Raw genomic sequence first — 14,358 nt, forward strand, 5'->3', positions numbered from 1 at the left:
CCAGGAAGTCAAGCCCACCAATTTTGGGGATCCATTTGGGGTGCAAGCAAGTTCTTTCTTATCCCTGCTGAGGGCCGTGAGAAGCAGCAGCACTGAAATCAAAGTATGCACTGAATCTAAGGTTCTTTTTGTTCCAGTTGTCAGATTCCAAACTAGACCCAAATGGATTGCGAGGATGACCCAATGAGAGCCCTGTTTAAAACTTCTTCAAATTTTAAAAGCAAAAGCTATTACAGAAAAAGAAAACAATTCATTCAGAGGGATTGTGTGTGACTACAAGTGTCTTCTGTGGCCTTTCTCCAAGTTTAACCACCAAGGACTTTGAGAGCTGGCAGGTCTGTGACCCTGGTGACTGTTCTTTTCACCTCATCAAAACCTGAGCTAAAAAAATGCATCAGCTGATGACAACAGCAGAGGGTGGCAGGGCTGAGCACCCAACATTCATTTCCCAGGCTGGTGGAGAGTAAAAAGTGTGGTTCCAAAACTAAATGAGGGAGGTCAGAGACGCTTTCCAACCTTACCTGATGGCTTCTGGCCAAAGCAAGGAAGTGTCATGGAAAGTGCTGGGTGGTGATGGTGCAAAAAGGGACTTGAGGAGGAGGAAGGACAAAGCAGCACCCTCAATTAAGGTGGAGGGAGAAGATATGGGGAAAGCCCTGAATTCCTCACCGAAGGCCAATTTCAGAGGGGAGCCGAGGGGGTTACAATCTGTGCTTCGCCAAGGGTGGTAGTGGAGAGTGGGAAGAGGATGATGGCTTGGAAGGGGGGCACCATTTAAGACTTAAAGAAAGAAACCAGGGGTGCAGACGAAGCACCCCACACACACCCAGCAGTAGTCCCACAGGCTGTGACCTGAAACCCTCACATCTACTCTAAGAAGCCACCCCCAGCTGGAGGGCTGTTGCAGGGAGGGAGGAGGCAGGGGGAGGGGAAGGGGAGAAGGCAGAGACCCCAGGCTATGTAATCAGCAGCAAGGTGATGGCGTGATGTGTCTTTTCACAGTTGAGTTAGATGTGCCCCACCGGTTATGATGGGAATCGATTTAAATACACTTTCTTGATCCCAGAAGTTCATATGTGGATAGTGGTTACACTTGACAGGATGATTTGTTATGGCACAACTTATATATTTCAAATGGACAAAAAAATTAGTATCACATTTACAGTATCTTAAGATAAACTGCCTTTGAATGGGAGTTTCCTTTCCAGTACTTTGAGGTATACAAGACGTATCTAGAAAATTTACTACTGTGGAAAATGAAGACTGTTTAAATCAAATGGGGGTTAAGGGAGGGCTGGTGGTTTTTCTTTTTGGTTCACTGCTGTAACACTGTCCTTCAGGCGGCTGAGGGAGTTTCATATTATCTTTAGACATCATTGGGCACTGAAGCTCTTGCAGGACAACTTTGATGCTATATGAATTCTGCCATTCTGCTAGCACTGATTTGGCTCTTGGGTCCACCACTCCATTAGAACTATTAACTCCATTCATATTAATTTTTGTTACAAATCTTACAAAGGGGGGTGCTTCTAGGTATTTAGCTCCACATTCTATTTTAAGGCTGTATATTTGGTTTTCATAAATTGTTCTTGGGGGCTCAATTATCATCCCCTGTCCATCTTGTGTCATGTCTTCATCATCTTCTAGACCCCAGATAATTGTACCATCTCCTACTCCTTTCTGGCCTTCGTTGAGTTCTTCCAGCAGTTGGAAATTGCAAGGGACTTTTAGTCGCGAGCCTGCGGTGGCTGCCATCTTGCGTTGCTGTCGCTCCTTCACTATCTTTTTTTTTAATTTTAGGAATTCTAATAGACATGTAGTGATATCTCAGAGTGGTTTCAATTTGCATTTCCCATGGCTAATGATGTCAAACATCTTTCTTATGCTTCTTTGTCATCTGAATATTATCTTTGGTTAAGTGTCTGTTTATGTTTTATCCCAGTTTCTAATTGGATTTTTCCTTTGTTGTTTCCATTGAGTTTTAAGAGTTCTTCATATGTTCTGGATACTACTACTTTGTCATATTCTTCTTTAGAAATATTTTCTCCAAGTCTTAAGCTTGTATTTCATCTTCTTCACAGGGTCTTTTGCAGAGCAAAAGTTTATAATTTTAGTGAGGTCCAATTTATCATTTTTTTCCTTTTATGGATTATGCTTTGGGTATCAAGTTTAACAACTGTTCACCTAAACCTGATCCCAAAGATTTTCTCCTAGTATTTCTTTTCTCATAAAGGTTTTATAGTTTTAAGTTTTACATTTAAATGCATGAACATTTTGAATTTTTTTTTTTTTGGTATAAGGTGTGAGATTTAGATCGGAGTTTATTACACCTGTTGAGGTGTAGCATGAGGTCCAGGTGGGGGTTATGTTCAGTTTCCCACTGGACCCGACCAGCATCACCCTTACAAAAGAGGAAGAGAGCACTTACACCTCACTGCAGACAGTTGAGGTGGAAGTTCAGCCAGCCCTTCCCTCTGCTGACATCTTCCCAGCAGATGTGTGACACTGACTTTCACTGCCTCGTTGATGCTGAGTGAATGTGGAAGCTCAGCTCCCCGCTGGACCCCACTGACACTACATGAGGAGAGGGAAACAGAGTGTCTCCCAGCTCCACCTCTCATCACCTCATCTACCTCATTGCTGCTGGTGGGGGGAGTTGAGAATCTGCTCCCCAATGTGTTCCACAGACACAGGGAAAGGACTGCGAAGCCTAGTGGGGACTAGCTCTGCCTCATACCACCTCATTTAGTCTTATTTCTTCCAGGAAGATGTGGAGAGTCTGTTCACTGCTGGATCCCACTGACACCATCCTGGGGGGAAGGGAGAATGGTAATAACGCCTGCTTCTGGCCAGTGGGGGAATGGAAGATCAGATCTCCACTCAGCTTCGCCAGTACTCTTCCTGTAGGGGAATTGGTGCACAGCCTGCCTATGCTGGGCAGAGGATAGATGACTAGCACCCCCCTCAGCCCTGCCAGCTCCACTGGGCAGGGGAATCAGAGGGCTGCCACCTCTCTGGGGTGCAGGGGGGAGTGGCAGAGTGAAAAATCTGCTTGTGCTTGGCTTCAGTGGAACTTTGGGGAAGGGGTACAGTTTTTCCAATGTTCCATTTATTTTGCGCTGGCTTCAGTGGAACTTTGGGGAAGGGGTACAGTTTTTCCAATGTTCCATTTATTTTGCGCTGGCTTCAGTGGAACTTTGGGGAAGGGGTACAGTTTTTCCAATGTTCCATTTATTTTGCGCTGGAGTAGGGTAGCTATTGCCAAAAAGGATTCTGTTGTTAAGGTACCCATTTTCTGGGCCTTTAGCTAGGGAAAGCAGGTTTTTTTGTTTTGTTTTGATTTGTTTTAATCTGTGCTTGTTGGCAGTTCTGTGTTGGAAGCTTTTGTAGCATCCTGTCACAAAGATGTATGGAAGTGATAAAAAAAAACCCAGGAAACTCACTGCCATGTTGTTCCTCAAGCCCCCTGCAATCTAAACCTACAAATAACAGACCGCTCTGGGAAGGAATTGGCTTCCTCTGGATTGTTACTGAGGACTGACCCCTTTTCTCAGCCCTGGATATTACGTTCTCTGAACCCTGAGGGCCCAGTCACATGATGCTTTCTTGGTTTCCCATTAAATTGCTCTTTAATAATGATTGAAAGGAACAAGGCTTCAATTCTGAGAGCGACCCTGGTGGCTTCAAGTCTCAAGAAGTGCTATCGGCATCTGGGGGGTTACATGGGATGACAGCAAAGGAAGCTCTGGCCTTCCTCCTTGTAGCTTGATCACATCTGGAAAAAAAAAAAAAAGAGACCTCCTGGCTTCTCTCTCTGCTTCTGAATGTGGTCTTTGCTTATACCCTTCCAAGTCTAACATGCCTCATGTTCCTAATTACTTAGCTTATATTTTCAAATGCTCAGCTCCAGAAAGGTCCTGGCAATTGATGGTGGGACTTCACAGAATTTATTCCTAACCTCTGCCCCTCAGTTCATGTCCTCTCTGCCCACCCTAAGGATAACTCAGAGTGCCCCAAGTTTCATGACACTGTGCATTTTTAACATCTTTTTATGAAATAGAGGAATGTGGCAGACTTGCAGAAATATGTGACAAGCTTTGGTGTTTAAAATGCCTTTAAAAACACTTTTAAGATTCATACTAAGACTTTATTAATAAATAGTTATAACTCAGAGCTTACGTGTAAATTTCTCAAATGTATTTTAGTTATAGAAAGTATAAGTTCTCACTCTGTATCAAATATAATGCAGAATCATTAAAGACACAAGTAAATCAACCCAAGTCATCTAGACTTAATAGTAAAATCCAAACACCAATGCCCTTTATAATGGGAAATCTGAAATATTTTGTTTATGAAATGATATTATATTTTCTAACTGCACTTGGAGATGAGGGCCCAGAAGGTCACACAATCCAGACTTCATTTGGAGATGAGGAAGCAGGCTCAGAGACGGTAAGTGGCTTGTCCAAGATCACAAACCCAATTAATTCTGAATTACAATTCATATCTCTTAACTCTTGGACCAATATTATTTTCATTACATCAGTGGTTCTTACATTTTAGGGTGCATTAGAATCACCTAGAGGGCATGTTTAAAAACAGACTGCTGGGTCCCACCCTCAGAGTTTTTATATTGAGTTTTCAGGGTGGGACCTGAAGATTTGCATTTCATACCGGATCCCACAAAGCTGCTCATGCTGCTGGTCTCAGGGACCACTTTTGAGAACCACTGAATTGCAGCATTTTCCTCTATTTCTATTCTATTTTACTTTAATGAACATCTTTAACTTTATATTTTGGATAATTTTGAAAATACACAAAAGTGGACCCAAGACTATGTATAAGGAACTCATAAATCCATCGAACACCAACAACCATCCAACAATAGCCAATCTAAAGAACTTCTTAACATACCACTTTATTTTTTATGCATTTTTCTCTTGGGGACAGGTATTCTTAGATGTCCAAAATGTCTAATGAGAACAAGGTCTTGTATTGTTACTCTAGTATTTTTCATTTTGTGGTTTTATTTAATGTAGATTATCTTTACAACTTTACGAAAAGGTAGAGACAGTTGTTTACCAGCTTCTTTATTACAATGAAGGAAAAGGAGGCTCACATGGTTCTTAAGTGATTCACCCAGGACTCATACGGAAGTCTGACTCCACAATTTACCTTGTTGATCATCATCATTCAGTTGCATTAATTAAAGCCAAACTCATCTGATTTAAGGCAAAAGCACTCTCCTAGTCCATTCAGGCTGCTGTAACAGAATGCCATACGCTGGGTGGTTTAAACAACATTTATTCTCACAGTTCTGGAGACTGGAAAGTCCCAGATCAAGGCTCTGGCAGATTCGTTGTCTTGTGAGAGCCTATTTCTTGGCTCATAGACAGCCATTTTGCTGTCTCAAATAGTAGAAGGATGAGGGATCCCTCTAGAATCTCTTTTATAAGGGTACTAATCCCATTCATGAGGGTTCTACCCTCATGACCTAATCACCTCCCAAAGGCCCTACTTCCAAATACCATCATACTGGGGATTAGGATTTCAACCTACGAATTTTGGGAGGATGCAAACATTCAGTCTTTAGCAAGCACAAAACTGGCTGCACTTATTTCTATATATGTAGCCAGTAACAGTGACACAATGTTAGTACTTGTGGGCAAATGTTAAGTGGTTAGTGGCCCAGTAAGATTCAGACCTTCTGGTGGAGTGGAGGTGGCTGTATTTTCAGTCAAACTTCCAGTGACATTAATTGCCATAAGGATTTCAACATCACCACCTGATTCAATGTTCATGCTAGAGTATGGAGTTCTTCCTTCATTTATGACCTAAGTCTCACTGAGACTGTCTCTTGCTTTCAGAAATGTGGATAGTCTTTGCCATTTATGTGCCTCCAACAAACTGTGAAGTTTAATGAACTATCAAGAGCTTTTTAGATGAATATTCATATATAGTACCATGTGTCTCTAAATAGTTCTCTATATTATACATTTATGAGTAATTCATATGCAGTTATGATCCAGTAGTCAGAAATATAAAAGTATAAAATACCTACATGTGTCAAATAAAATGCCACTTAACATTGGCATCTTATGAAATTTTATCCTAAACTCCAAACCCTTACACTGCTCTAACAGTTATCACCTTTTGAGATATAACTGATATACGTAGTGTGATAATGTACCTCTCTGATTACTTGTGACAGACATTATACCCTGGACTTTCTATGATTAGCACAGAATAAAAAACAAAAAGAGAAAAGCTACCTGAGATGAAACTTGGCAGTTATAGTACTTTCTTATCACTGACCTGTGGCTTTTTAAAATGTGATTCTGGTTTCTTTTCTTCAAGTTTATTAATTTGGGATAATAATGAATAGTTTTAGGAAATTTTATGAGTTGACAGCTGTTTTTATCTAAGATCTAGAAGAAAAATAAGAACATCTACTTTATGGTACTTTTTATATTAAAAGATTTGCATCCAACACAGAGTGATTAGTATATGAAAAGCTGCTCAATATTATTAGTCATCAGAATTGCAACTGCAAACCTCAATGAGATATCACCAGAATAGTTAAAATTAAAAGGACTGACAATGCCAAGTGTTGGCAAGGATGTAGAGTAACTGGAATTCTTTCACACTGCTGGTTGGAAATAAATTGGTAAAACCACTTTGGAAAAATGTTTAACAGCAATTGGCAAGGCTAAAATACAAATACCCTAGGATCCAGTAATTCCACTCTTGGCCACATACACAAACATAAATGTGTACACATGTACCAAAATGCATGGACAAAAAATGATCTTCCCAGCCAAAACCTGAGAACGACACAAATGTGCAACCATGGATGAATGGATAAATACATATGATACATTCATACAATGGGATATAACTCAGCAATAAAAAGAATACACTACCGATATATGCAAATACATGGATGAAACTCACATACATAGTATCGAGCAAAAGAAAGTCAAACACAAAAGAGGGCAAACTGTATAATTCCTTTCATATCAAGTTCAAAAAAACAGCCAAAACTTTTGGGAGTATTAGCTAGGAGAGGGCACAAGGGAGCTTCCTGGAGTGCTGGATATGTTCTATATCTTGATGTCAGGTGCTGGTTTCAGGGGGTAAAAATCCATCAAGCTTTACCCTTAAGATCTGTTTGCTTACTAAAATATTTTTTAAAAATAGAAATAAAAAGATTATGCAAAATTGTCAAAATGCCCTGTTGAATTAACACTTCCAGACAGGCTCATTTCAAAGTGTGCAAACTTGGTCCCATGGAATGAAAGCTTTTCTGAGTCATCAGGTCATATTTCTGGAGCTTCTACATGGGCAATATATTTTCAGTGCTCTGCTCAGGGACAAGTGATGCTTAAAGGTAGATTTAGTATCATCTCTTTTTATTGTACAGTGCCACATGGAAGCAGCAACATCTCATGACCCACATTTTGAGTTGAATACTCAGTCATATAACTCATAATTTTCTACTCATAAATACACAAGTTAACAACTTAAAAACAATCGATAGCCATCACAACTTACACAACTCCTTAAAAGCAACCATTTAAATAACTATTCGATTTATCCAATGCTGGAAACATTTTGCTGAACAAAATAGGCATCATTTTTTTCCTGAGATTTAGGAAAAAATGTCTATATATACCTTATTTCATAATTTTTTCCAGACAGATGTCTTTTTTTTTTCCTACACGTATTCTATCATTGTATGCAGACCCAGAAAAAAGGCATGACCTCCATTTCCAAGCCATACTCTGAATGGGAGTATTAGCTAGGAGAGGGCACAAGGGAGCTTCCTAGAGTGCTGGATATGTTCTATATCTTGATGTCAGGTGCTGGTTTCATGGGTGTAAAAATTCATCAAGCTTACTATTATCTACCTGGAAAGGACTGTCCTACAAAGGTACACAAGATAGGATGGTGCTCTTGACCTGAAGAGATTCTGGCTATGAAGACATCTGCTGAGGTGTTGCATTTTGCTTTTGCTAAAGTACTGCACCATCCTCTGTTGCCCCAGATACAAAATGACACAGGGAATTAATTCCCAGGAATGAAGCTTAAGTCATGGGTTTTGTTTGTCTTTGGAATGCTTTTTCAGCACTGCCTTTCTGATCTTTGAAATGGAGCAAACCCTTGTTTCCTGGAATTAATTTTTACACCAGAGGACATTCTTGAATATCATTTTTCTTTTGAGAGGGGTCTGTCCTTCATATTGTGGTCATGACATCTTACTAAATGTATCATCTCTCCCAGTTAGACTGTTACAAGCCAGGTGCTACTCTTAGGATAGAGAGAGTAGCTGAATGGCTGAAACAAGGTAGAATATAAAAGATGTTTCATGTCCATGGAAGTGGTAGAGGCAGAAAATGAATTGGATTCCTTTAAGATGAATCTTTTATGGATCAGCAGATTTATTTGGAGTTACTTAAAAAGGAGTTATTTCATTAGCAACTAACTCTGATCTATGTCAGCAATAAGGCATCCTTAGGTCATTTATTTCAGTATAAGAAGTCACTGCAGAAGAAATGTGATTATTGACTATCTAAGATGGAAATAAATATTTAGGCAAAACTAAGACTTTTTTTACAGAATTATGGATATTACACTTGATTTTAAGCTTCATTTAATCAAAGCATTTGGCTATTATACTTTGGTGAGTAAGTTTATGATCAGGAAAGATGAAATAATTATTTTTTAAAGAACACTAAAGCTAACACATTTTTGCAAAGTTTTTAGCAATGATTTAAGTACAATGCTTAGAGGTATTATATAAAGAGTATGGGAAATGCTGGTTGCTCAACTGATTTTTGACAAAGGTGCAAAAGCAATTAAATGGAGAAAAAGTTACCTTTTCAACAAATGATGCTGGAGCAACTGGACATCTACAGGCAAATATATAAAATGAACTTCAGCCTAAATCTCATACCATATACAAAAATTAACTCAAAATGGATTACAAATTTAAACATAAAATTTAAAACTATAAAACTTTTAGAAAAAACAAAGGAGAAAGCCTTTGGGATCTAAGGCTAAGCAAAGGGTTCCTAGACTTGACATGCTCAAGGACAATCCATTAAAGAAATTCATTAAAGAAAATACTAATAGCAGATTTCATCAAATTTAGAAACTTTTGTTTTATAAAAACACTGTGTTAAGTGGATGAAAACACAAGCTACAGACTGAAAGAAAATAGTTGTAACCAAACCACATATCTGCCCACAGGATTACTATCTACAATATATTAAAACTCTCAAAACTCAACAGTAGGGCTTCCCTGGTGGCCCAGTGGTTAAGAATCCGCCTGCCAATGCAGGGGACACGGGTTCGATCCCTGGTCTGGGAAGATCCCACATGCCGCGGAGCAGCAAAGCCCGTGCGCCACAACTACTGAGCCTGCGCTCTAGAGCCCATGAGCCACAACTACTGAGCCCGTGTGCCACAACCACTGAAGCCCGTGTGCCTAGAGCCCGTGCTCCACAACAAGAGAAGCCACCGCAATGAGAAGCCCGCGCACCGCAACAAAGAGTAGCCCCCACTTGCCACAACTAGAGAAAGCCCGTGCGCAACGAAAACCCAACGCAGCCAAAAGTAAATAAATAAATTTATTTAAAAAAAAACAAACTCAACAGTAAAACAACAACCAGAAAAAAAAAATCTGACTAGAAAATGTTAAAAAGATATGAAGAGGCACTTCATGAGGATATATAGAGGGAAAACAAGCATATGAAAAGATGTTCATCATGAGATGTTACAACAATGCAAATTAAAACCACAATGAGATACCACCATGCCTCGATCAGAATAGTTACAATTAAAAATATTGGCAACGATATTTCTAGAGAGGCTGTGGAGAAACCTGCTCATACAGATGTTGCTGGAGGAAATGTAAAACGGCACAGCCTTTCTGGAATCAATTTGGCAGTTTCCTATAAAACTAAACATACAACTGCCATACAGCTCAGCATTTGCACTGTTGGCTATTCATCCTAGAGAAATGAAAATTTTTGTTTTGCACACAAAAACCTATACATGAAAGTTCACTGTAGCTTTATTTGTAAGTCAAAACTGGAAACAACTCAGATGTTCTTCAACAGGAGAATGGTTACACAAACTATGGCACATCCCTACCATGGACTGCTACTCAACAATAAAAAGGAACAAACTGTTGATACAGTAGTCTGGATGAATCTCCAGAGAATTGTTCTTAGTGAAAAAAGCCAATACCCAAAGGTCACATACGGTATGATTCCATTTATATAATCTTCTTGAAAAGATGTAATTGTAGAAATAAATGGAGAATAGAATAGTGGTTGTCAAGTTTAAAAGAGATGGTAAGAATGAGAATGAGGTAAGCTTGGCCACTGAAGAGCAGCATGAGACATCTTTGTAGTGATGGGATTAGTCTGTATCAATGTCAGTATCCTGGTTATGATAGCATACTATAATTTTGTAAGATGTTACTGTTGGGGAAACTAAGCAAAATGTATATGTAATCTCTTCATTTTTACCACTGCATGCGAATCTACCATTTCCTTAAAATCTTTTTTAAAGTTTATTTAAAAAAATCATATTCACAATGTGTTTGTAAATTGTGTCAGAAATTGCATTCAGAAATATTATGAATGAGTAATACTGAGATTCTCTTGGACGAAGATACTATACATCTCCACTAAAAAGCATTTCTCTCATATATAGAAAAAGGACATTACATAGGTATTTGTTCTCTCTATGTCTGGTTTCACCACCTCACCCCAGATTGTCTGACCCTGGTGTGGTAAAAGTGGAGGCCATGAACCTTCTGTATCCCTTATCCATATCCTAGTATTCTTGTGCTTCTTCTTTAAGCAGATTCAGAAGGAAATCCATCTGGTAAGCTCATTCAGAGTAAAGAATTAGTGCCTGAATTTTAAATGTAAAGAAGAAATCTGTCAGAAGGATCCAGGTATAATACATTAAACCCAAAGATATGCAATACAGACAGACATCCCCAGTGATACGAACAAGCCACTGGAATGGTATTAGTAAGCAACACACATCATAGCAGCTGCAATTTGTCTCTCTCTGTACAGTTACCTTATCTCTCTGTCTGAAGTCGGGACTTATTGATGGTTGTCATCATTTATTGATGCATACATCGCCGTCTCACAACTCCCAAATTTACCTAACTGAATATTTGGTACCAAAATAGATTCTCCCATCACAGTGCCAAATTCCTACGAAAGAATCTTAGGGTTTTTTCCAAGGTCAGTTCCCTGCCCTTTATCCAGTTAACTATGGGGTCATGCAGGAGGATGAACATGGATATTGAGGACTTAGATCTAGAGTCCAGTGGCATTTAGCTTTTGAAAGTTATGATGCACTACACAAACAAATTGGTAAGGAGTATCACAGGCATGAATGAGGCACATAACTATAGATGAACCCTTTCTTGGAGTCTGAAAAATACCACTGCCTGGATAGCTTATACATGGAGTGGGGATGCCCTCATCTATGTGTTGTATAGATGGCAAAAGTATCAGTAGTAGGGGAAGAAAGTCATTCATCAGCCTCTGTTAGTATCTCCCCTGTACTCCCTCAACAGTCAATGTCAAGCACCTGACAACCATGCCTCACTGCAAACTTCTGCCTAAAGACTTTATTTCACACAAGTGTAAGTTAATGCCCCTAGAAAGATAATGCTACTAGGGAACAGCCCTAAGCCATGACAAATGAGAAGTGGAGGATAAATACCAGACCTAACTCAAAGGAGGGGGGTAACTCTGAGATGTGTTCTATTCTGGCTTCCAGACACATCCCCTACCCCCAGCAAAACTGAGCCACACTTGTACATATTACTAACCTCTAATAGCATGTATTTCCTGTGGCTTCCTCCCCTTCCTGTCTCCTGTCTCATTCCCCCAATGGCGCTTCCTGTCATCAATTACCAAATAAACTACCTGCCCTCAAATTCCTAAGGGTTTTCTTCTTTGGTATGCAATGTAAGACAGGGGCATAGGACATAAATTGCCAAATGCTTATCTTCAGGGCTGGCATGATGGAGGGAAACAGGAGAGGCCAGTAGTTGGCAAAGGTAAGAGAGAGAAGCAGGAGCCGTGAGAAAGCTTCAGGTCTAACGTGTACCTGGCTGAGTTGAGTCAGGGTGCAGAGTGTGAATACAGCTTGAACACTGGAGGAAGATCCTATCTTTGCAGAGAAGGAAAAAAGAAGCATTGGAGAAGAGGGGGCAATGTCCTCAGCCAGATCATGGCACAAGATCAGTAACAGACAAGCAAAGTAAGACTCATCCCCTTGAAATCTTAGCAGATGGAAACACAAAGGGAGCAGGGCCCTGCTGGCTGCCTGGAGACATTGGATTCATGTGGTCAGTGACCTGAGGTCAGGGGAACCTTTGAGGTCCAGGGGTGTGAATTAATCCATCAATCATACAGTCATCCCTCCCCTCAGTATCCATAGGGGATTGGTTCTAGGACCCATTCCAGACACGAAAATCCAGGGATGCTCAAGTCCCAGAGATGGCCCTCCGGCCAGCCCTCCATATCTGCAGGTTCTGCATCCACAGATTCAACCAGCCATGAATCATAAACGTAGTAGAACCCGTGGGTGCAGAATGCCCAGAGGGCCAACTGTAGTCTTAGTTCATTTGACTAATTGCTAACCTCTCTAAGCATTAAAATGCAGCCTTACCCACAGCCACATTAGATTACTGGCTAATGTTTTGCTTTAGATTAATGAAGAGCTTTTTATAATACAGAAGAACTGTCTCCCTGTAGATATAATTTTAAATAAGGCCCTCAGTTTAAAAGCTCTATAAAACACAATATTTTAAGTCTTCACAACAGAGTTTTACTCAGGAACATGTTAATTTATAAGCAAAGATATGAAGATCCAACAATTTGATATTCAGTGAGGATATGCTAACCCTGGCAGAAAAGGGCATAGCAAATTACTTAGCTAATCCTAAAATGTGGAGACCAAGTCTCTTCTCAGTGATAGCTGATGAGGAGGAACCAGTTCCAATATCCTTAACCAGTTGATTGAATTGGAAAATTTTATGTAGCTCTTTAAATGTTAAGCATTTCCTAAAACAGAGCAAAAATAATTTTAGTAACTGATTATCATCTATATGTGTAAAATTCTGGAAACTCCACAGCCATTTTCACTTGAAAGTGGTTGGATTTCCTTCATCAATTAATTTGGCAAAACTCGAATAGAATGTGTAGTTTAAAATTACCCCAGAAACACCAGGAAAAATGGCACACATTCTGTCATTGATGTATCCTCTTTTACTCTACAAACTTGTCAATGAAAGATAAATTATAAAAATAAAAAAAGAATCAAAGAACCTTAGATAAGATAAACATCTTCATAGACCAGAGACAAAACAGAAAGCTGGAATTATAAAGTGAGGCTGAAGATCCATATTCCAAAGCAGGCAGTGGGAGGTATAAATTCACCTCCTTTGGGAAAAGAAGGACTAGAGGTCTTCCATGTGAAATGGAAAAACAGAGTCAGCTTCACTGCATAAATCCAGGGGCTATAAGTCATAAAAGTAAGGTGAAAAAAATACTGACAATTGCTGCCTGGGGCTACAACTTACAAGGAGCTGCCAGGTAATGTAACCCTGAGGATATGGACATAGCCTCAGGACAGAGCTGCCTGTGGCTCACTAACCATTTCTGTATATTCTTCATACCCCTACCAGGGAGGAGGCCCAAGCCTTCATTATGAGAGCTGTTTCTCAACTAATGGCCCCAAGACATTCATGGAAGTAGCCTCACAACTTCTTGTCAGAGAGGAAGGAACCTAGAGAGAGAAAGAGAAAACAATGCAAAGCAAAAAGAAAAAAAAGAAAGTTTCCCTTAGATAAGCCTGTGATCTGGAACTCTAAAATGCATGCAGAAATCTAATGTTAAGGAAGAGCCAAAAAAAATAAACCTTAGAACAGGAGTTATTTTCTAATGATGTAAATGTTATGAAATAGACAAATGTTTTAAAATAAGCATGGTTGGGATACTCAAAGGTGTGAGGACCTAACATCCATAAAAAGAACAAGAAAATATTATACAAAAAGTTACATACATAAAAGAAGGTGGGTGTAAAAAAGAATTAAATTGAAATGTGGGAAACAAAAATATAATAAAAATAAAATTAATAGACAGGATAAACTCTAAACAGAACACCACCGAAAAGATTAATCCTGACTGATAGCACTGGACACTTCACCTACCACATAGTAAAAAGATAGAAGAGATACATGCAAGAGCAGTTAATATTCCCACAAGATCTATTGAGTTCTTTTACACTTAAACTTCACTAATCTCTTTGAAA

At 39.4% G+C, this 14,358-nt stretch overlaps 1 protein-coding gene across 1 annotated transcript; it reads right to left on the bottom strand.

Annotated features, from left to right (window-relative positions):
* Window positions 1-1,272: 1,272 nt before the first annotated feature.
* On the bottom strand, window positions 1,273-1,755 carry LOC133082623 (ubiquitin-conjugating enzyme E2 variant 1-like). Its single transcript, XM_061179301.1, has one exon. The coding sequence runs from the start codon at window positions 1,753-1,755 to the stop codon at window positions 1,273-1,275; it is 483 nt and encodes a 160-aa protein (XP_061035284.1).
* Between the last annotated feature and the right edge of the window lie 12,603 nt (window positions 1,756-14,358).

Source organism: Eubalaena glacialis, chromosome X (assembly GCF_028564815.1).
Source record: "Eubalaena glacialis isolate mEubGla1 chromosome X, mEubGla1.1.hap2.+ XY, whole genome shotgun sequence".
In the NCBI taxonomy this organism is placed as follows: domain Eukaryota; kingdom Metazoa; phylum Chordata; class Mammalia; order Artiodactyla; family Balaenidae; genus Eubalaena; species Eubalaena glacialis.

What these genes read in the sequence shown, in the direction of transcription:
- LOC133082623 (XM_061179301.1), bottom strand. Translation starts at nt 1,755, where the DNA reads ATGGCAGCCACCGCAGGCTCGCGACTAAAAGTCCCTTGCAATTTCCAA.